The 22,997-nt window shown below is 43.8% G+C and overlaps 1 protein-coding gene across 1 annotated transcript; it reads left to right on the top strand.

The window, feature by feature from the left end:
- The first annotated feature begins 13,023 nt into the window (after window positions 1-13,023).
- On the top strand, window positions 13,024-17,395 carry LOC147988655 (uncharacterized). The gene is made up of 10 exons (XM_087544591.1): window positions 13,024-14,021; window positions 14,162-14,353; window positions 15,140-15,247; window positions 15,330-15,371; window positions 15,488-15,583; window positions 15,653-15,742; window positions 15,852-15,968; window positions 16,066-16,095; window positions 16,780-16,851; window positions 16,936-17,395. The coding sequence occupies exons 1-10, from the start codon at window positions 13,164-13,166 to the stop codon at window positions 17,023-17,025; spliced, it is 1,695 nt and encodes a 564-aa protein (XP_087400717.1). The 5' UTR covers window positions 13,024-13,163; the 3' UTR covers window positions 17,026-17,395.
- The last annotated feature ends 5,602 nt before the right edge of the window (window positions 17,396-22,997 follow it).

Below are 22,997 nucleotides of genomic sequence, written 5' to 3' on the forward strand. Positions count from 1 at the left end.
TCAGCACAATAAGTCCCAGGAAACCTTAACATAATATAACCAAACGTGAGTTGAAACAAGCAAATCATACATACAAGAGGCTGGAAAGAAATAGGGCGCCCCCATAAAAGTAAGAGCAATAAGAGCAAATCATATTCCACTAAAGATCAGCCAAGGAAGAGCAAGGAGAGGCGCAGGAAAATAACAACATGACCATAAAAGGAAAGGAAGACAACCGGCCATAGGCCAAGGTTGGCCCAGCGTAGATGCAGAAGGAAGGCACAAACAAATGGATTAAACTACGGGCACAGAGAGCAGGCAACATGCAAAGCACAGGGTAATAATCATGTCCAATACAGAATGAAAGAAAGAAGCACGACATATCAAATAACATAACTATATACTACCTCCATTCCAAAATATAAGATGTTTTAGTAGGCTAAACTAGCCAACCAAAACGTCTTATATATTGGAACGGAGGTAGTAGAACGCATGGACGCGATGAAGTGTGAATACAATAAAGGCCGGTCAAACTGCGGCTGCAGCTAGCAGCGCTGGAAAGAACCTCTGGATTTTACGGATGCAACGCCAAGGCGTCCGATATCTCCAAACGGCAACATGACAGATGGCGGATGCTGCGCCGGAAACAGCAGAACGCATAGAATCAATCTTTACATACCATCGTACAATCATAGTTATAATCTCGAATGCATGGATACTTCACTGACCTCATGTATCCGTATTCGATACTGATACGTGGTGGATACGCATCCTGGAGTATCCAGAACTAAACGATTTTTAAAAAAAAAATCCGATACCTGTTGGATACTTGGCGGGTGCTTTTTGGATACAGCCCAGCCCACGTAACAAGACATAACAAGTAACCAGGCAACCCTAGCCCCGACGCCCCATCCTTTCCCTCTCTCTCTTTCCTCACGAGCTCCACAGAAGGCAGCTGCTGCTCACCCAGGAGTAAATAGCATAAAACTACTACTTTACGGGTTAGGGTTTCAAAAAACTACCGAATTTATTTTTCGCTGATAACTACCAAGTTAGGGGTTGGCTGTTTCAAAAAACCCCAAATCCTCTTTGTTCAAAAGTTACACATGTTTATGACAGGTCGGGCCCGCCACTAAATGCACCGTTTGGTTGACCATTTATTTAACCGTTAACTGACATGTGGGGTCCACATGTCAGTGTCTCATCCACAGATTTTTATGGATTAGCCCATACAAATATTTTTATAAAGCAATCGGGTCCCTGCAATCATTTAAAAAAAGCAATCAGGTCCTTGAACTGTCGACGCCGCGCCTCCAAAGGGCTCTGCCCGTGGTCGCCGTTGCGCCTCCATGGGGCTCTGCCCGTGGTCGTCGCCGCCATGGGCGGCTTGTGTGCAAGCCGCCGCCACCACCACCAGCCAGAGTAGCTCGAGCCCCTCCTCGTCGGGCACAGGAGCCGCAGCAGCGACTACCTCGTCGGGCACAGGAGCCGCCGCGCGGGTGTCCAAGATCCTGGGCCTGGCCAACGCGTGGGCTGGCCCATTCGCCGGCCGCCTCCGCCACCATGGGTCCGGCAAGGAGCAGCAGCAGCATTCGGCCACGCGGCTTCTTCGGCCTGGCCCGCGACCTGGCCGCCGGCGCCGTTGCTCAAGGCGAGGCCGGCAAGGAGCAGCAACAGCGTTTGCCCGCGCGGCTTCTTCGGCCTGGGCCGCGTCCTGGCCGCCGGCTAGCCGTCAGCGCTGTTGCTCAGGGCGGGGCCAGCAAGGAGCAGCAGCAGCATTCGGCCACACGGCTTCTTCGGCCTGGGCCGCGACCTGGCCGCCGGCGCCGTTGCTCGGGGCGGGTTGTGCAGCTTCTTAGGGACCCGACTTGCTCGGGGCGGGTTGTGCAGCTTCTTAGGGACCCGACTGCTTTTTTCAAAAACATATAGGGACCCAGTTGCTTTTTTCAAAAAACTTACAAGGGTTATTCTGGAAAAATGAGGAAGAGACACTGACATGTGGACCTCACATGTCAGTTAACGGTCAAACAAACGGTCAACTAAACGGTGCATTTAGTAGCGGGCCCGACCTGTCATAAACATGTTTAACTTTTGAACAAAGAGGATTTGGAGTTTTTTGAAACAGCCAACCCCTGACTCGGTAGTTATCAGCGAAAAAGATAAATTTGGTAGTTTTTTAAAACCCTAACCCGTAAAGTAGTAGTTTTATGCTATTTACTCGCTCATCCAGTGTGCTCACCCAACGGCAGCGGCAGGCGGGTGGCGAGCCGACGAGCAGCTCCTCCTCCTTCCTCACCGACTCCCCCTCATCCCAGCCCCACTCACGCAGCAGCCCAGAAAAATTTCATCGAGCTCGATCCCCGGCGGCAGCCCGACGGTTGAGGTCGGCACAACCACCAAGGTATGTACACTGAGCCGTTCAGCCACAGTAAGCAGCACTAGGAAATTAAACACACTCACACAATGTTTGAAGAATCCGGGACGAGGCAAGAACAATCGGTAAGCAATGCATGGTCGAGAGACAAACCAGTCAGAAAAGGGAGGACTTACAACTTGATGCAGCCGAGCAAGCACACCAGCAAAGGAAAGCAAGCCTTGGGGATCCTTGCAGCCCTGGAAAGCAAAGGAAACAATTGGAAAGCCGAACACATACACACAAGCAAGTAGGGGCAGCATGGAGCCAAGATAGCGCACCTGAATATCGAGTCACAGTCTTGCGGAAGAGGAAGAAGGACAGCAGAACACCACCAATCTTAGAGTTAGCAAGAGCAGCGTAGCGGCGTAGCCCTGCATGGCAGGCCAAGAAAAAGGATCAGCTACCAGAAGAACTGGATAGGCAAACCAATGCCAAGAAAAATAGCAGTCGACTAAGTACAGGCACAAAGGAAAAGTAAGCCTGCGAGATTCTCGCAATTCTGGGGAGCAAAGAAAAGTATTGCAAAAAGTAAACTAGATGTCGAACACATACAAAGAAGCAATCAAGTGGAGGCAGCACAGAGCGACCAGAGCACAATTGTGTATGCAGTCACGGTGTCGTGAAAGAGGAAGAACCACTGGACACCGATCTTAGAGTTATGAGGAGCAGCGTAGCCCTGCATGACAAGCCAAGAAAGAGGATCATCCAACAGAATAACTGGATAGGCGAACCAATGGCTAGAAAAACAGCAGTCGATTAAGTACAGGCACAGAGGAAAATCAAGCCTGCACAGCACGGGAGAGACAGAGAGGGAGCAAGCAGCAGCACGGGCACGGGTAGGTGGGCAGCCCTGCACAGCACGGCAAGGAGATGAGCCGGCCAAGGAATCCAATCCAATCCAATCCAGATGGTATGGTAGGGGAGAAGAGGGAAACAAACCAGAAGCCGCCGACGGGCGAAACCTCGGCGCCTCGTGGCTCCAATGCCGGAGAAGAAGAAGATGATGATGATGGATCCTCGCGAGGGGGATTTGGGAAGCAAGGAAGCAGCGCGAGAAGCCGCCGCGCCGCTCCGCTCCGCCGCTCCCGTCCCGTCGTCCCCTCTCCTCTCCTCTGCTCTCCTCCTCTCTTTCTTTTTTCTTTTCTTTTGAGGATCCTCTCTTGCTCTCCTCCCTCTTCTCTCAGCAGCAGAGCAGCGTGGGCTACCTCCTCCTTCCGAGCAGGCCAAGCCCGAAGGTTGCGGCCCAGTCTGGGCGTAGAAAAACAAATATAAGGACCCACGAGCACCGAGCCCAGATCCTATTAGGCAGTTTCCCAAGTACTCCTTTCAAATATCACTTCCACCCTTCTCAGGATGCGAGCATGTGTGTCACTTGTCACAACCTGAAAGTTTTTCCTTTTTTATAGATATGTTTATTCAAAACGGTTTATCTCTTATAAGCAGTGCGTCCAAATCTCAAATCCCTCTCAGCACGTACGTGGTAAATGGGCCGGCCCATGTAGTTTTTTTAGTTTTGCAAACTTTTTCCTAAATTCCATGAGATTTTATTTTCAAATTTACAAACTTCTTTCAATTTTTGTGAACTTTTTTAATTCACAAACTTCCTTTGAATTTGCACCATTTTTAATTCCGTGCTTTTTTTTGCATGTTCGTGAACTTCTTTCAATTTTTGTGAACTTTTTTAACTCGCAAACTTCCTTTGAATTTGTGATTTTTTTAATCCGCTAACTTCTAATTGGGAAGAGAGAGAGAGAGAGAGAGAGGATGTCATCTAGCTACTGCTATGGACACTCAAGTCTTAAGAAAACTACTCACACATGATCATGAAGGCAACAGGTGATTGTGTTCTGGGCTAGGGGGGGGGGGGTGCTCACCACATCGTCTCCTAGCCAAGTGGGCCAGGCCGAGGACCCAATGATGATTTACTGGTGGGCCCTGTTTGACAAACCCATGAAGAGATGAACCCGAAGGCTTGGCGCATACTCCAAGACTTAGAGACCATCTATGATGCGATTACCTTAGATATAACTAGCCTTTGGGTAAACCCTAGACCTCCTAGTATCTATATAAACCAAGGGGTAGGACTTGTAGACGAGAGAGGGACTCGTACACACGATCTCGTGGTAGATCAACATGTACTTTGTACCCTTCGAAATCAATACAATCAAAGGAGGACATAGTGTATTATCTCTTCAAGAGAGCCCGAACCTGGGTAAAATCTTGTGTCTCTGTTACCATTGTTCCAAGGCTACCCATCGGGACCCCCTACTCGAAATCGGGTGGATTTAGTTCCACCATTAGTGGCCCATGCAGGAAGATCCTCGACGACGAGAGGAAGCAGCGAAACCTCGGCGCCTCGTGGCCGCAATGCCGAAGAAGAAGAAGAAGAAGAAGAAGATGATGGATCCTCGCGAGGGGGATTTGGGAAGCAAGGAAGTAGCGCGAGAAGCCGCCGCGCCGCTCCGCTCCGCCGCTCCCGTCCCGTCTTCCCCTCCTCTCTCCTCTCCTCTCCTCCTCTCTTTCTTTTTTCTTTTCTTTTGAGGATCCTCTCTTGCTCTCCTCCCTCTCTCTTCTTCTCTCTGCAGCACCGTGGGCTACCTCCTCCTTCTGAATTCTGACCAGGCCAACCCCGAAGGTTGCGGCCCACTCTATCCAGTCTGGGCCTAGAAAAACAAATACCTCCTCCTATTAGGCAGGTTTGAAATAGCATGCGTATTTTTCCTCTAGCTAGGGTTTGCTTCTCCCAGAAGGCGACTCTGTCGCCACCGTCGAGTTTTTGACCTTCCCTCCTCCGATCCCCCTGGCTTCTTGGATTGAGATAGCGAATCCCGATATGGGCTCAGGGCAGAGAAGAGAGATAGGGTCCCCCCTGTTTTACTGCCCGATCTGAGTTTTCTTCTCGAGTAAGGTTTTGTCTAATATGGCGGCAGATGGATCTGGAGGTGCTTCTGGATCAAACTCTGCAACCGAGGTGGAGCGGATGATGGCCAAACTTGGCCTTCGGGAAGAAGATTTTGATGATGTTGTGTATGATGAGAAAGATGTGCCGCCGGATGCAGCAAGGTGGGTAGCTCTTGCTCGGGTACACATTGATAAGCCGTATAGCCAATCGTGGTTCTTCAAGAACATGCGAGCTGCATGGGATCTACCGCATGATGTGAAGTTCCGCCCTCTGGAGGACAATATGTATTCTCTGCAATTCTCTTGTCTTGGTGACTGGGAACGTGTCATGCAAGAAGGCCCATGGAACTTCAGAGGCAACGCAGTGGTGCTTGTTCCTTAGGATGGTGTCATGAAACTGTTGGGGAACGTAGTAATTTCAAAAATTTCCTACGCACACGCAAGATCATGGTGATGCATAACAACGAGTGGGGAGAGTGTTGTCTACGTACCCTCGTAGACCGGAAGCGGAAGCGTCAGCACAACGCGGTTGATGTAGTCGTACGTCTTCACGGCCCGACCGATCAAGCACCGAAACTACGGCACCTCCGAGTTCTAGCACACGTTCAGCTCGATGACGATCCCCGGACTCTGATCCAGCAAAGTGTCGGGGAAGAGTTCCGTCAGCACGACGGCGTGGTGACGATCTTGATGTTCTACCGTCGCAGGGCTTCGCCTAAGCACTGCTACAATATTATCGAGGAGTATGGTGGAAGGGGGCACCGCACACGGCTAAGAAAACGATCACGTGGATCAACTTGTGTGTCCATGGGGTGCCCCCTGCCCCCGTATATAAAGCAGCAAGGGGGGAGGAGGCCGGCCCTAGGAGGGGCGCGCCAGGGGAGTAGGATTCCTACTCCTAGTTGGAGTAGGTTTCCTGCTTTCCTAGTCCAACTAGGAGAAGGGGGGAAAGGGGGGAAGAGGGGAAGGAAGGGAGAGAGGGGCCGCGCCCCAAACCCCTTGTCCAATTCGGACTGGGCTTGGGAGGGGCGCGCGCCACCTCTTGGTCCTTCCCACTAAGGCCCATTAAGGCCCATTGCTTCTTCCTCGTATTCCCGTAACTCCCCGGTACCTCCGAAAATACCCGAATCACTCGGAACCTTTACGATGTCCGAATATAGTCGTCCAATATATCGGTATTTACGTCTCGACCATTTCGAGACTCCTCGTCATATCCCTGATCTCATCCGGGACTCCGAACTCCTTCGGTACATCAAAATATATAAACTCATAATGAAACTGTTATCGAAACCTTAAGCGTGCGGACCCTACGGGTTCGAGAACAATGTAGACATGACCGAGACACGTCTCCGGTCAATAACCAATAGCGGAACCTGGATGCTCATATTGGCCCCCACATATTCTACGAAGATCTTTATCGGTCAGACCGCATAACAACATACGTTGTTCCCTTTGTCATCGGTATGTTACTTGCCCGAGATTCGATCGTCGGTATCTTAATACCTAGTTCAATCTCGTTACCGGCAAGTCTCTTTACTCGTTCCGTAATACATCATCTCGCAACTAACTCATTAGTTGCAATGCTTGCAAGGCTTAAGTGATGTGCATTACCGAGAGGGCCCAGAGATACCTCTCCGACAATCGGAGTGACAAATCCTAATCTCGAAATACGTCAACCCAACATGTACCTTTGGAGACACCTGTAGAGCTCCTTTATAATCACCCAGTTACGTTGTGACGTTTGGTAGCACACAAAGTGTTCCTCCGGCAAACGGGAGTTGCATAATCTCATAGTCATAGGAACATATATAAGTCATGAAGAAAGCAATAGCAACATACTAAACGATCGAGTGCTAAGCTAACGGAATGGGTCAAGTCAATCACATCATTCTCCTAATGATGTGATCCCGTTAATCAAATAACAACTCTTTGTCTATGGTTAGGAAACATAACCATCTTTGATTAACGAGCTAGTCAAGTAGAGGCATACTAGTGACACTCTGTTTGTCTATGTATTCACACATGTATTGTGTTTCCGGTTAATACAATTCTAGCATGTATAATAAACATTTATCATGAAATAAGGAAATAAATAATAACTTTACTATTGCCTCTAGAGCATATTTCCTTCAGAAACCAACTATGGTCAAGCTAGATACGATTGATATCTGGATACAGATTCATGATGTTCCTGACAAATATGCATACTGCCTGTAGTAATTTGAAGATATATATATATATATATATATGCTTTATTGTTATACTTACAAATGCAAATTATTCGATGATATGCTTAATGTAGAGCCCAATGATATGCTTTAGTGTAGAGTCTGATCACATGCTCTTATTAGTGTAGAATCCAATGAACTATTAATAGTGTAGATAATCCATATATACTTATTAGTAGAATTCATGATTAGTTAGTACAAATGCGTAGTACTGTGTCTTTTGTTAGTGTAGAAATCTAGACTTAATAGAAATATATTTGCAAGAGTATGTGCGAGGCTATTTATTAATTGATATGTTTTTCTTATTCAGAAATTGCCAAAGAACCTATTGTTGGGGAACGTAGCAGAAATTCAAATTTTTCTACGCATCACCAAGATCAATCTATGGAGTAATCTAGCAACAAGGGGAAGGAGAGTGCATCTACATACCATTGTAGATCGCTAAGCAGAAGCGTTCAAGCGAACGGGGTTGATGGAGTCGTACTCGTCGTGATCCAAATCACCGATGATCCTAGTGCCGAACGGATGGCACCTCCGCATTCAACACACGTACAGCCCGGTGACGTCTCCTACGCCTTGATCCAGCAAGGGGAGAAGGAGAGGTTGGGGAAGACTCCATCCAGCAGCAGCACGACGGCGTGGTGGTGGTGGAGGAGCGCGGGACTCCAGCAGGGCTTCGCCAAGCACTACGAGAGACGAGGAGGAAGAGGGGTAGGGCTGCGCCAACAGGGAGATTGAATCGTGTGTTGGGCTGCCCCTTTGCTCAAGTATATATAGGGGAGGGGAGGGGCTGCGCCCCCACCTAGGGTTCCCTCCCTAGGGGTGGCGGCAGCCCCCAGATCCCATCTGGGAGGCGGCCAAGGGGGAGAGAGAGGGGGGCGCACCTAGGGTGGGCCTTAGGGCCCATCTGCGCCTAGGGTTTGCCCCCTCTCCTCTTGAGGACGCCTTGGGCCTTGGTGGGAGGCGCCCCAGCCCACATAGGGGCTGGTCCCTTCCCACTATTGGCCCATGTAGGCCTCCGGGGCTGGTGGCCCCTCCCGGTGGACCCCCGGACCCCTCCGGTGGTCTCGGTACACTACCGGTGATGCCCAGAACACTTCCGGTGGCCAAAACCATACCTCCTATATATCAATCTTTACCTCCGGACCATTCCGGAACTCCTCGTGACGTCCGGGATCTCATCCGGGACTCCGAACAACATTCGGTAACCGCATACATACTTTCCCTATAACCCTAGCGTCATCGAACCTTAAGTGTGTAGACCCTACGGGTTCGGGAGTCATGCAGACATGGCCGAGACAACTCTCCGGTCAATAACCAACAGCGGGATCTGGATACCCATGTTGGCTCCCACATGTTCCACGATGATCTCATCGGATGAACCACGATGTCAAGGACTTAATCAATCCCGTATTCAATTCCCTTTGTCCAGCGCTATTGTACTTGCCCGAGATTCGATCGTCGGTATCCGATACCTTGTTCAATCTCGTTACCGGCAAGTCTCTTTACTTGTTCCGTAGCACATCATCCCGTGATCAACTCCTTGGTCACATTGTGCACATTATGATGATGTCTACCGAGTGGGCCTAGAGATACCTCTCCGTTACACGGAGTGACAAATCCCAGTCTCGATTCGTGCCAACCCAACAGACACTTTCGGAGATACCTGTAGTGAACCTTTATAGCCACCCAGTTACGTTGTGACGTTTGGCACACCCAAAGCACTCCTACGGTATCCGGGAGTTGCACAATCTCATGGTCTAAGGAAATGATACTTGACATTAGAAAAGCTTTAGCATACGAACTACATGATCTTTGTGCTAGGCTTAGGATTGGGTCTTGTCCATCACATCATTCTCCTAATGATGTGATCCCGTTATCAACGACATCCAATGTCCATGGTCAGGAAACCGTAACCATCTATTGATCAACGAGCTAGTCAACTAGAGGCTTACTAGGGACATGGTGTTGTCTATGTATCCACACATGTATCTGAGTTTCCTATCAATACAATTCTAGCATGGATAATAAATGATTATCATGAACAAGGAAATATAATAATAACCAATTTATTATTGCCTCTAGGGCATATTTCCAACACCTATCTGTGAGTTGTGGTATCGAGCCTAATGAAGAAGGCTCAGGTGGACTACGCCTTACCGCAAGGGGCTCCGTCACCACCTGTATTTACCGCATGGACACAGACGGTCGCACACACTTAAACTCGGTTGGGTGGAAGAGATTCCTCGTTGGCAAGAATCTTCGTGTTAAACACGCCATCCTAATTACTATCAGAAACACCCACCGCCCAGGCTTGAGGATGATGATCGTCGTCGATATCATCTTGAACTACATGTGTGTGTGTGGCTATATCATCTAGAACTACATAGGATGATCGTCGTCGATATCATGTAGAACTACATATGATGATCGTCGTCGATATTATCTAGAACTACATATGATGATCGTCGTGGATATCACCTTGTACTGCTTGAGGATGCATGTTGAGTATATATGAAATTATTATCTAGTACTCCCTCGGTTCCAAATTACTCGTCGTGGTTTTAGTTCAATTGAACTAAAACCACGACGAGTAATTTGGAACCGAGGGAGTACAACCTAGTACCTATAATGCTTAATGAAATTGATATCTAGTAGTACCTAGTATCTGGAAATTGTTGTTTATTGAAGCTGAAATGGGTTAGGAAGCCGCGCGGGGGGGGGGGGGGGTGATGAAAGATATAGCAGTAGCGCGGGGCAAGGAAATCGCTACAGCTAATTAATAGTAGCGCATTCCGAAAACGCGCTGCTGATACAGTCTAGAATAGTAGCGCGTGTACAGACCGCGCTACTACTATCAGTTAGCTGTAGCGCCTTATTGATAGCGCGGCTGCCCGCGCTGCTAATAATCCCAAAACCCGCGCTACTACTAGGGTTTTCCCTAGTAGTGTGTTATGCCTATTGCAGCAGTTCATCAGTTCAAGCCCAACACTAAGCTCAGAATGGACGTCGAGCTAGGGGATAGGATGATCACCATCGATAACAAGCCTATCAAGCTCTAGATTTGGACATGGTCTTTTATGTTCTCTCATTTACTATAGCAATTAGTACCAGCTACATATGGAAAGATGTGCCACTTCAAACTACTTCATGACATATGAATTTGAGTTGCACAAGGTGGGTGATGACATAAACCTGTAGTGTCGCATTCAGCTATCAAGGCAAATAATCACCTTCCGTGGTTGCTAAATGAGTGGATCTTCTAAGCTACCATGTTGCTGCACCTTCTATCTAGGCCACTCAACTTTGCATCAAGATCCGTGTTGTCTTTACAAATTACATCCGTATTGTGCTATTTTTTTCTTTCAAACAAGAGAACATGTGATCATATTATTGAGATTCTCATATTCTTTTAGACCAATTCACACGCATGTTCATGCTAGTAGTAGCTGTATGTTTTAATTATTGTTTTTCTTGAATGACGTATTCCATAATGTTATTCTGGTTCGAAGCTGCATGTCTCACCCTTTCTTTGAAGTTTTCAACAAAAAAGAGAGAAAAAGAAAGGGGAAGATGGGCCGAGCCCAACTAGCCGCGCCATTCGGGCGCCCGTTGCGAACGGGCGCTTAAGCACCAAATAAGATCCGTTGGCGCCCCCCCCCCCCCCCCCCCCGCTCCCCCAACGTAAGCATGCTATGTGGGTCCACTTATTACAGGGTTTCATCTACCTCTTTTTCTAGCAGGTTTTCATAAGTTTCGTTGGACCAGGTTTTCCTTTCTTTTTCTAGTTTTTTTCTTAATTTCCCTTTTTTGGTTTTATTATTTTAATTCATGGACTTTTTAGATACGTTTTCTTTCATGTTCTGTTCTCCTTTTATTTTCCTTTCCTTTTTCATTTAGAAATTCAGGACATTTTTTAATTCATGCACTGTTTTCAAAACTCACGAACATGTTTTGTTGCAGACCTTTTTCATTTGCTGAACATAGTTTAAAATTCTTAACAATTATTTTGAATTCATGATCATCTTTCAATTGGTGATTTTTTTGTAATTTGGGATTATTTTTTTGACTCGACAAAGATTTTTTTGAAATTAGAAACATTTTTTAATTTCGTGATTTTTAGAAAATCAGGAACATTTTTCAAAAAGTATTTTATTTGAATTCATGAATATTTTTAATACTCGAAAATATTGCTTTAAATACAGCAGCATTTTACAAAATTCCAAAGATTTATAAAAGTTCTGAATATTTTAAGAATTTAAAATATTTTAAAAATTCATGGATATTTTTAAATAAGCAAAAATAAATAAAGGGACACAAGGATAAAGAAAAACAAAAAATAAAAATAAATAAGAGAAATGAAAAAATAGGGTCGTGCAACGCCGCACATGGGCCAACCGAAATTCACGCATGGAGGAGTAGGGATGCTTGTAAGCACAAGCTCCTCGCTAACACATGAAGGGATCAACTAGAGCCCGCTGACCACACTCATCTCTTTGTTAACAATATTTTTTTTGAAGCTTGGACAGCTGAAAACGCCTACAGGCTCACATGAAATAATGGCACCCAAAAGAGTTCAATAGAAGGGAAAATTGGTTGCCGCCAGTTTGAGAGGTTTGTCAAAACTAATGTTGATGCAGGTATTTCGGTTGATCACAATCTCGGAACTGGTACGTCCATTTTGTCATGGTAGCGACGGGAGCTACTTGGGTGGCACTGTCCTAGTTGGCAACGGTCTCACTGAGCCAGCCGCACTCGAGGCGCTGGCCTGCAACGAGGTACTCTTCTTAGCACAAGAGTTGGGGATACAGAACATACAGGTGGCGTAGACTGTAAATAGGTCGTAAATTATATCCACCAGTGGAGGAATTATTAGAGAGATTAGTGAGACATCAAAAGGTTTTAATTCTTCTGCATTTAGTCATGAACAACTTCGAACTTTGAAGCTAATAAGATAGCTAGGCTAGGGTTATCCCTTGCGCCTGGGAGGCATGTTTGGTTAGGATTTCCATACGATTCAGTTGTAATCCTTGTGAATATTCTCAATGATCAATGATAAATGTTAGCAAGAGCTCCCAGTTGGAGCGCGTGGAAGCATACGGGCCGGCCCAACTGCGTTTTTGGTTAATTGCTGGACCAGCGACCTTTTACTGTCGAACGTTTGACAAGGGACCGCTGGCCATGGTGAGTTGACAATTGACTTTTTGGAAAAAGGGAAAAAGTTCACAAAAATAAATAAGGCTCCAAAATTTTGAAAAAATTCATAAATATTGAAAAAATCATGAAACAAAAAAGGTTCATGGTATGTATGAAAATCAAGTCATGGAAAATTTGTAATTTATAAAATCAAAATAAAAATACAAAATTTCATTAAATTTTGATACAATTTTAGTTTGGAAAAGTTCATGAAATGGGATTTTTTTTGAAAAGATTTCAATTTTTTGAGAAAAGAAAGACTAAAAATCTCCCTTCGCTAAAAAAAGAGACTAAATTCCCCAACTCCGCTGTGGCCGTGACGACTCTCAACGAATCCCGATTTGACGACGCGCTCCCCGCCTTCCCTTGACCCGCCCCGCCTCCATCAAATCGGACCGGCAGGGCCTTAGGAAGCTCCACAGTCGTTGCTAGGGTTTGGAGAGATGCCGCGGAATCAGATCGGCGACACGGTCTCCGGTGAAGTGATGCCGCCGCCGAACCAAGTAGGGAATCGGAGGCTCGGCCCGATCTCCGGTGCAGAGGTGCTGCCGAAGCAAGTCAGTAATCGGACGCCCGTGACGGTCCCTCCGCCGTCGAAGCAACGCAAGGATCAGACGGTCCGCACGGTCTCCGGTGGAGCGGTGCTGCCGACGCAAGTTGGGGGTCGGACGCCCGTGTCAGTCCCTCCGTCGTCGCCCAACCAACTTGGAAATCGGAGGGTCAGCACCGTCTCCGCTGGAGAGGTGCCGCCGAAGCATGCTGGGAATCGGTCGACCTTGTCGGCCCAGCTGCCGCCAAAGCAATGCAGGGATGATCGGACGGTCTCCACGCTCTCCCATGGAGATGTGCTGCGGAAGCAAGTCGGGGACCGGACGCCCGTGTCGATCCATCCGGCGCCGAAGCAACGCAGGACTCAGACGGTCGGCCAGGTCTCCGGCAGACAACCCTTGCCGCAGCTGCACACCACACAACAAGGCAGACCGGCCAGCTCCTCGAAACCTAGTGCATGTACGGCTCTTCGTGGCAACACTAGTGCGCAAGCTCGTAAGCCATGTGCTGCTGCAACAAAAACTGTTGTACAAGTTAAGTCGAAGAAGAACAAAGATATAGAAGAAGGGGAGGACGAAATCCGAAGGCTGAACGAATTGGGATTGGGAGATAATGTCAGCAAGAAAGATTATCGTGTTTATCTCAACCAGCTGCCTGGCAGGCCTGATGTCGATATTTCCACTAAGCTGGATGCTGTGCAGCTCAAGGAGCTCAATGTTCGCCATGCGTTGTATCGCCTCAAGTATTATCAGGTTTGGTTTGTAGTCCCATACACTTTATTTATAGGTTGCTTGTGTTACTATTAAATTACTTGTTCTGTGCTGTGCTGCGTATGCTGGTTTGTTAATATACACAGTAAATTTGGTGTCATCACTGATCTCATTGTCTATAGCTGTCACAAAACGTGCCTGAGGATAAGCTTTGCTATGATAAATTGAAAGAGGACTACCCCCCTAGCCGTCTTGAGGAGGAGAGATTCTTTAAGTGCTATGAGGAAGATGGCAAATTAGATTGGTCTTTCCACACTGATTACTGCAAGCTTGCTGGCCTGGAGGACTACCAACGGCTGGTCCCTCAAAATTATGTACGTATTCTTTTTTTTTTTGGCAAGTTGTATGCATCTGTTTATGTTTTGTTGATCTAGTATGATAGACCAGTGTTTAAGCTCAGAAACTTCTCAACAAAACGACTTACTTTTGGTAGATCCAAATCTTTATACGGTGAATCAGTTATTAAACCTTGTATAAAACGTGAAAAGAAGTGGCGTTTCAGTATTCTAAGCCTTGTAATAAAAGGTAAAAAGGAATTACAGTTTCAATATTCCTGGCATATTATTTTGATTCTCATATCCTTTTAGACCAATTCGCACGCATGTTCATGCTAGCAGTAGTTGTACGTTTTAGTTATTGTTTCCTTGAATGAAGTGTTCTGCCTACCCCAATTTGTTTGGGACTAAAGGCGTTGTTGTTGTTGTTGTTGTTGTTGTTGTTGTTGTTGTTGTTGTTGTAATGAAGTGTTCTATAATGTTATCTAATTTTTTAAGCCCGACAGTAATACTTATCAAATTCCATGACAAATTGGCCAGTTTGCATAAATTCAAATATAGTGACAATCTTGTTTCACCTTTTTATTCTGTGAATGACATAAATTGGTGAAACTGTTCCTAGTTTTCTTTCTTTGATCAAGGATGGCAGACTATATTATTTCCTTTTAGATGTCTTTTGGCAAATGTAACTAAGTATGTTTTTCTGATAAATTGCATCCGCTTGTTTATCTGATTATAAAATGTTCAACTATTATTATTTGAGTTATGTGATTGTTTGCTAATCTTTCCTTTTTACTGTTGTCTCCCTCTAATTTTTTATTGTAGGGTGGTTATGACTATGTTCGTTGGGATGAATACCACAAGGAATTTCATAGCTATGAGATTGAACAAGAATATGTCAAGTATTGTGAAGAATTGTCCAAGAAACTTAAGGTACGCACCATAGATATGATAAAAGTTACCCAAATGTTGATTGTTTTTTGTACTAACAATCTTTTTTTTTGTCTCGCAATAGTGGATGGAAGCTTATGTGCTAAAAGAACAAACATCACTTATGGTAAGTATGAGTGAGATCTCTTATGCAAAACGCATGAGTAACATTATGTCACTATGTATACTTTAGCACCATTCATAATGCCTCTTTTTTTTTAACTTATGCCTCTCCTATTTTAGCGGGGAATGATTTTGACCAGAGGAACTTACCAAGCAATGAAGATCGCCACTGACTTCTCGAAGATACATGCGAACTTAGCCTTTTCTGGCTTCTATGTAGGGTCCCTTGTGCACTTTTTATTTCATTTAGGTGTTCTGTATTTAACAATTAGACTCTTAATTCAGGAGTGGTTCAAGAGCATGGCTTTTGATGTTACGAACTACAAAGAGTTCGATGTACTCTATTATGAGATTTGGCAGAGGTGCAATCAGGAGGTCAGTAATGTACCCTGGTCTTCTGAACAACTTAGCAATCATTGAATGGTGATATGTGTTTTGATGCTTTGTAATGCATTTTCTTTTTCTCCCCTTGAACAATTCTCAGAAGAAATTCAGAGATGCTTTGGATGAGGTGTATGAACTTAACAGGTTCCCATTGAGCCAAAACAGAATGAGATGTGCACTGGAGAATGACACATTCTGCTCGGAATTCGAAGAGGAGGTAACTTGTTTTCCTTATTCAGATGTTTTCCAAATTCACATGGTATTCATGGTTATAGATCTTTATAACTTATCTTTTTCATACTTCTCATTTTCAGTTTCTTGGTTTCACAGCTTGCCTCAAGGAAGTAAGTTCTGTTCTGTGTGTCTCCCACTCTTATGCCATGTTTGGATGCAAAGTATTTTTAGAGTATTTTCTGAATACCATGGTTTCTGAAAAAACTATAGTTGTACATACTTTTGGGTGTTTGGAGTAGTAAATACCATACTTTTACAAACTGCAGTATTCCCAATACTATGATATTTTTGGAGTATTAAAAAAATCTACTCCTGCCCTCTTTTTTCTTAAAGAGAGAAACAATTGCATGGGTTGTTTTAGTTAGTCTGGCTGCTCTGATTTTACGTCTACTAGGTTGCGCACCATCTTGACGCAAGTCAGCTACTAATGCATGTTAGTTTATATACAACACATGTTGCTCTGAATCAGTGTCACATAGAGGATATAGAAGTATAGATCCTATACGTTAGTTTATATATGGAGCCAATTAACCAAACAGTTGTCTTCAACGTGCATGTGCATGCCCAAAAACTAGTTTGATTTTTTTATGATAGCTATGGAATGCAAAATAAGAAGAGTAAATACTGCTCGCCACACGCTTCATTGTATCTGCACACTTTTTCCTACCTACAAGTCATAGTACTTTGATTTTCAAATAGTGTAGGTTTTTTAAGTAGTACTCAGCATCTAAACAGAGGCTAGATTGAAACTATTGGAATGTTGTTCTTGTGTCTGATGCTCTACCTGACCATAGTTTGCAGAGGACAAAAGCAAGATCACTGAGGATAAAGCCCTGGAGTTGATTGCAGAGGCACTTAGAAAGGAGGTACTTTATTATAAAACTGCATCCGCATGCCTTTTTCAAGTTTCAACTATATAGTTTACTTAAGTGAAGTTCCTTTTCTTTCAGACGCCGAAACCAAAGTTCTATGAGGATTATTGTAGGAAGAAGATAGATATTGCTCAAGCTATTGGAATAATTCCCAGCGTACCGGCTTAACTGTTGATCTTCCTGATTCACACCATTTCATTTATCAAGTTAGATATGCAGCCCAACTGCCACTATTAGACAGTACGGAGTATATACTAAGTAAATGGCACGTGCCATGCACATGTAGAATTCAGGGAATGTAACTTAAAAAGTTGGATATTTTTCATGCTCCCTTTTTCTTGGTGATTACTCTTCATCTGATGACCATCGACTGTACAGAAACGCTACAAGAGTGTTTAGCTTCTGTTGGGTACTTAAGCCACTACGCGAGCATGGTGATCAAAAGCTCCTCCAGTCTAAGGACTTAGTCTTTAATCCAACTGCAATGGCAACTCACAGGACCATTCATTACCACCCACATGACTCCTGTAACGTTGAAATTTTGGCTGGCTTTTGAAAGGGCTTCTTGTTCCCATTTGAATTAATCTTGTATTATTCACATCACATACTAACTTATTTTGCTGTTATAGACATACCTTGTTAAAAATAAGAGGTTACAAATTATCACAGAAATATCTACAAGGAGTTGTTGTAATTGCTTTACTAGTCGAGAACATACATATAAAAGTATGATTATACTAGATCATCATGGAACATGTTGCTGCAGCTGTCAATTTTGACGATAAATGTTTGAAATTTACACAAATATATGGAAGTATGCTGTTCGAAAGTTAAATTTTCATGAAGATATTTATTGTTATTTACACAAACATAGGAAGGTATCCAACATAAAATTACGTTGATTTTTATCGAGTTATATATAAACTAATCAGCAAAAAATAAATATGTTTAATCTCTACTAAATCAGACACAAGTCCATTCTAGCAAAGTCACCCTTCTAAGATCCAAATTCGACTGTTGATCAAATGTGTTAACATGTGTTAATTATGAGGTAAATCATGTTGATTAAATATGTTAACATGTGTTAATTACGGGGTAAATCTCCCTTGTTAACCGTCAGGCAGTTCGCACTAATGCTAGCCCTCGCATTCCTTTGGCTGCGTCCCCTCAACTTGTATATAAGCATAATCTACATCTACATCTACACTATTATTAAAAGAGTAAACATGTGTTTCTCTAAAGAGACATCACAAAGCGTACATGGGATTAGCAGAACCTTCAGATCTAATTGATTAAGTGAAATCTAAGAGCCCATAATGTTCCGGTGGTCTATCAGTCAATCGAACGGTTCAGATTGGATGTTCTGCAGGCAGACCATCCTCACGAACCTTTTATTTAGGAAAAAGTTCTAACTGATTACTCCCCTGGTTCCGTTTAGTGTGGGTTTTTTTTGCCAAATATAATCCATGGTCTGCACGATGAGACATTTCAACGATTCTTTCCAACTATGCTCCTCTACCTCCGCTTCCGTTGTAATTCCGGCACTAATTACTCCAGATCGCACGCCTCCTCCTCCTATCTTTTCACCTTTCATCTTTGTCCACCTCTTCTCCTGCCCGTCAAGCGCATGGCCATGGAAGATATCCACTTGTGGGAACTGGGAAGACGGTAGCTTGCTTGCGGAGGACGGCATCCACCCGAACGGCGGCGTCCACCCGCACAGCGGCGTTCCTGCGGAAGGCGGCATCCAACAAGGCAATGGCGGCATTCCCGCGGAAGGCGGCGTCCACCCGCACAGCGGCGTTCCCGCGGAAGGCGGCATCCAGCAGGGCGATTTTTTTTGAAACTATGATGATTTTTGTAGCAAATTCGGAAACTATACGCCCTAATGCATAAAAATTAAAAGTATCACCCTGTCGGCCTCCTGTTGGCCGAAGAGGGACTTTTCGGCCAACCGTTGGACGAAGAGGGTCTTTTCGGCCAACCGTTGGCCAAAGAGGACTTCTCGGCCAACCGTTGGCCAAAAAGTCCCTCTTCGGCCAAAAGTAGGCCGAAAAGTGGTCTTCGGCCAACACCTGCTCTCCTGTTTTAGAAAATTCATATCAATTAGGATTTTTAATATTTTAATTTTATTCTTTTTGCATTAGATTAGAAATTTTTTGAAGTTATTGTAAATATCAAGTTTGACTAGATTTGAAAATTTGAATTTGAATTTTCATGAATTTTCTCAAATCACTAGATTGCCTATAATTTGAGCTATGTGTATTTTTTAGATGATTCTTTTTTGGTACTGGTTCTTTGTGACTTTGTTTATCAGTAGTAATTAATTGGCAAATTTTAGGATTATTTAAAATTAGGTTTTTATGAAAACAGTTCTGTTTTAGTGTTTTATAGGTTTTGGGCTATTTCTTTTAATTTTAATTACTCTAAATTGTTTTCTTTTGCTTTTTCTAAACATATTCTTTTAGTTTCTGTTAATTTATCAGTAGCTATTTTTTTGTATTTTATTTCTTTTATCCTACTAGAAAACTTTGAGCTAGATAGGAGTTTATATTTAAAAGTGCCTTATAAATCCTGTACAAACATTGCCCTTTTATACATGAAAAAACTATACTTTCCCGCAATCTTTTTCCCTCCATTTTCTTTCCCTCCATTTTCTTTCCCGCCATTTTCTCTGCTGTCATTTTCTTTCCCGCCGTTCTCTCCCGCCACACTAAGGAGGCCAGTGTAGTCTCGTCAAGATGTATCTACTGTTAACTTAACAGAAACTAAAAGAATATGTCAAAAAAAAACTAAAGAAAACAATTCAAAGCAATTAAAATTAAAAGAATATGTAAAAAAAACTAAAGAAAACAATTCAAAGAAATAAAATACAAAAAATACTACAAATAAAATATCTACTATTAACTTAACAGAAACTAAAAGAATATGTCAAAAAAACTAAAGAAAACAATTCAAAGCAATTAAAATTAAAATAAATAGCTCAAATTAAAGGAATCATCTAAAAAATACTCCTAGCTCAAATTATAGGCAATCTAGTGATTTGAGCAAGTTCATGAAAATTCAAATTCAAAGTTTCAAATCTAGTCAAACTTGATATCTACAGAAACTTCATAAAATTTCTAATCTAATGCAAAAAGAATGAAATTAAAATATTAAAAATCCTAATAGATATGAATTTTTTAAAACAAGAGAGCAGGTGTTGGCCGAAGACCACTTTTTGGCCTAGTGGTGGCTGAAGAGGGACTTTTTGGTCAACGGTTGGCCAAAAATCCTCTTTGGCCAATGGTTGGCCGAAAAGTCCTCTTCGGCCTACCATAGGCCGAAAAGTCACTCTTCGGCCAACAGGAGGCCGATGGGGTGATACTTTTGATTTTTATGCATTAGAGTGTATAGTTTCCTAATTTGCTATAAAAATCATCATAGTTTCAAAAAAAAATCCAGCAGGGTAATGGCGGCGTTCCCGCGGAAGGCGGCGTCCAGCAGGGCAACAGAGTCGTCCACCCGCATGACAGCGTGCCCGCGGGGGGCGGCGTCCACCAAGGCGACGACAAGGTCACAGACGGACGTCACGGCTTCGGCCATGCCGTTCGGAGGATTGCCGCCTCATGCAGCCCAACGATGGTAACTATGTGGCGCATATGAGCGGCCAACATGCCAGTGCTGACGATGGCCTTGCATGGCGCAGGTCGACATCCAGCACTCGCACGCCTTGTGGAGTCGCGGGCGTCTACGGACTCCTTCAGGTTCCCGCGGATGACGACCAGGGCGTCGTCACAGCTGTCCTGGAGGACGGTCGCCAAAAGCAGGCCGAGAATGGCGACGACGTGTCGCTCGCGGGCAACCAGCATGCAGGCGCTGATGATGGACACTGCATCGCGCAAGGCGACGACCACCACATAGGCATCCACACACTTGAGACACAGGCGCAGTCGCTCAGCACCGCATCCATCAGGGATTCAGGGGCTCCGTTTTCGCCATCTAATCATGGACCAGCGAGTAAGTGTAAAGAAGAGTGAGGAGAGAAGATCACAGTAAGGACAGGGTGTGCAAGGGATTTATAGCAATGTTCTTCTGTGTTATAGACACCGCACTAAATAAAATTTCTGAAATAAACTTTATATAGTTTAAGAGGGAAAGGGTTCTGGAGAGGGTTCTTTCCTCCCTTCGTTCAAACCAGAGTTTAAGGACGATGAGTAAAACTGAAGCTCTAATAAATTGCGGATTAAGAATTGAGATCTAGAAAATGCATTGTTCATTTTCTTCATTGAAAAATTTGACACGCCACACATAAATAGAAAATACTAAGTTATAGCTAGATTTGTTCATGGAAATATTTTTGCTGAAGAGACAACGATATTTAGCTTCAGGCTGCGTCATCTTTTTGTTTTATACTCCCTCCGTTCTAAAATAGATGACCCAACTTTGTACTAACTTTGAACGGAGGGAGTAGTTGTTTAAACTTTGTGGCGCTGCTGCTCTTGTTGGCCTTCTTTAGGTTGATGTACTCTCCCCTTCTCAATATGTTTACATCAATTCTCATGCGTGTTCCCGGAAAAAAGAAATTAGTGTTTGCTGAATTGGAGCATTGCATTTTTAAGTAAGTTTTCAACCATTATTATTTTTGCATAAATTACTTATCTATACGCAAACGATTTCTCTGATTTTAGTAGTTTTGCAGGACATCAGAGAGCAGATAACACATTGGCCACATCTCCAGTAAATGTGGCAATCATACTAAATCATAAAAGGTTGGAGACTTTTGGATATTGAAAGAATCATACTTTTTGAAGTAATATGAGTATTGATTAACTCATTTTTTGCGTTTCTAGGCTGCCTTGATTTTTCTAATATCTATTTTGCCGTTTCTCTTGGCAGGAAGTATCAATGCAATGCTTAAGAAGACTAGGACTCTGAAAATTGTAAGTGTGGGAGATTGTGGTTTCAAAGTTATTGATAAAGATGATTATGAATAAAATCATACTTATCTTAAGGTTATTAAAATACTTCATATGAAATTAAAATTTTCTTTTCTTCATTAACATATAGGACACGAAGCAGATTTGTGTGCTTGTATGGAGGGAATATTCATTGCCATTCAGAGATCAGAGTTGCCTATTTGTGTGAAACTAGACACGCTATCAGCAGTGAACGTGCTCAAGGAGAAGGATCTGGACAGAGCAATGTTTGCATCATTGATTGCTGAGATCAAACGTCTTTTGTCTCTTCGTTTTGGTTCCGGCTTGCCACAGATAGTAAAGCAGATTGTGATGATGATGCTATTTGAGTAATGCAAGATTTTACCCCTAAAAAAGAGACATATAGGACAAGATGTTCTCAACACGCATGCTGATACTACCATTAGTTTGACATTCCATACCTTGTAAGCTCCCAGGCAATTCGTTAACCATGTTTGGATCCCTGGTCACTACTAGGGAAAAGCCTAGCAGCAGCGCGGGTTTTAGGACTATCAGTAGCGCGGGCAGGAGCGCTACTGATACGGCGCTATAACCTAAGGTTAGCAGTAGCGTTGGTTAACCCACGCTACTGCTACACCGACTTAGTAGTAGCGCTTTCTTGACGCGGCGCTACTGGTAATTACTAGTAGCGCTTCTTCCAGCCTGCGCTATTCCTATTATTCCGTATTTTTTTTATTTCATGTTGTATTCATACACCTCTATACAAGTTTTCATACAGCAGCAAGTTAGAGATTGTTTTTACATCATAATGAGTTATTACATCGTTGGGTGAAAGAACCGTGGACTAGTTTCAAGTGGATGGACATCCACTTGAAACTAATCCGCGGTTCTTTCACGCAATGATATAATAAATATCACCATCATCATCATCATCATCATCATCATCATCATCATCATCATCATCATCATCATCATATCATTAACAACTTATCATTATAATACATCATTGTCATATAACACCTCCTCATGATCATCGTTTTCATCGATGAGACATCACATAGCAAGTTGGTCACTAGTCATAATCACAACTACTCCTCATCATCAACTCCTCATAGGACCTACTACATTCTCTTAGGACCTACTATATTCTCTAAGGTAAAATAGCAAAAAACAAGATAGCCCCTGGCTCTCCATTATGGAGAATGCAGATTATCCTGTCTC

Source organism: Triticum urartu, chromosome 1A (genome assembly GCF_056163025.1).
Source record: "Triticum urartu cultivar PI428250 chromosome 1A, HENAU_Tu73, whole genome shotgun sequence".
In the NCBI taxonomy this organism is placed as follows: Eukaryota; Viridiplantae; Streptophyta; class Magnoliopsida; order Poales; family Poaceae; genus Triticum; species Triticum urartu.

Bases quoted from the DNA above. Each gene is read 5' to 3' on its own strand.
- LOC147988655 (XM_087544591.1), top strand. From the start codon at position 13,164: ATGCCGCGGAATCAGATCGGCGACACGGTCTCCGGTGAAGTGATGCCG. The intron at 14,022-14,161 runs GTTTGGTTTGTA...CATTGTCTATAG, and splicing joins ATCGCCTCAAGTATTATCAG to CTGTCACAAAACGTGCCTGA. The intron at 14,354-15,139 runs GTACGTATTCTT...TTTTTATTGTAG, and splicing joins GGCTGGTCCCTCAAAATTAT to GGTGGTTATGACTATGTTCG.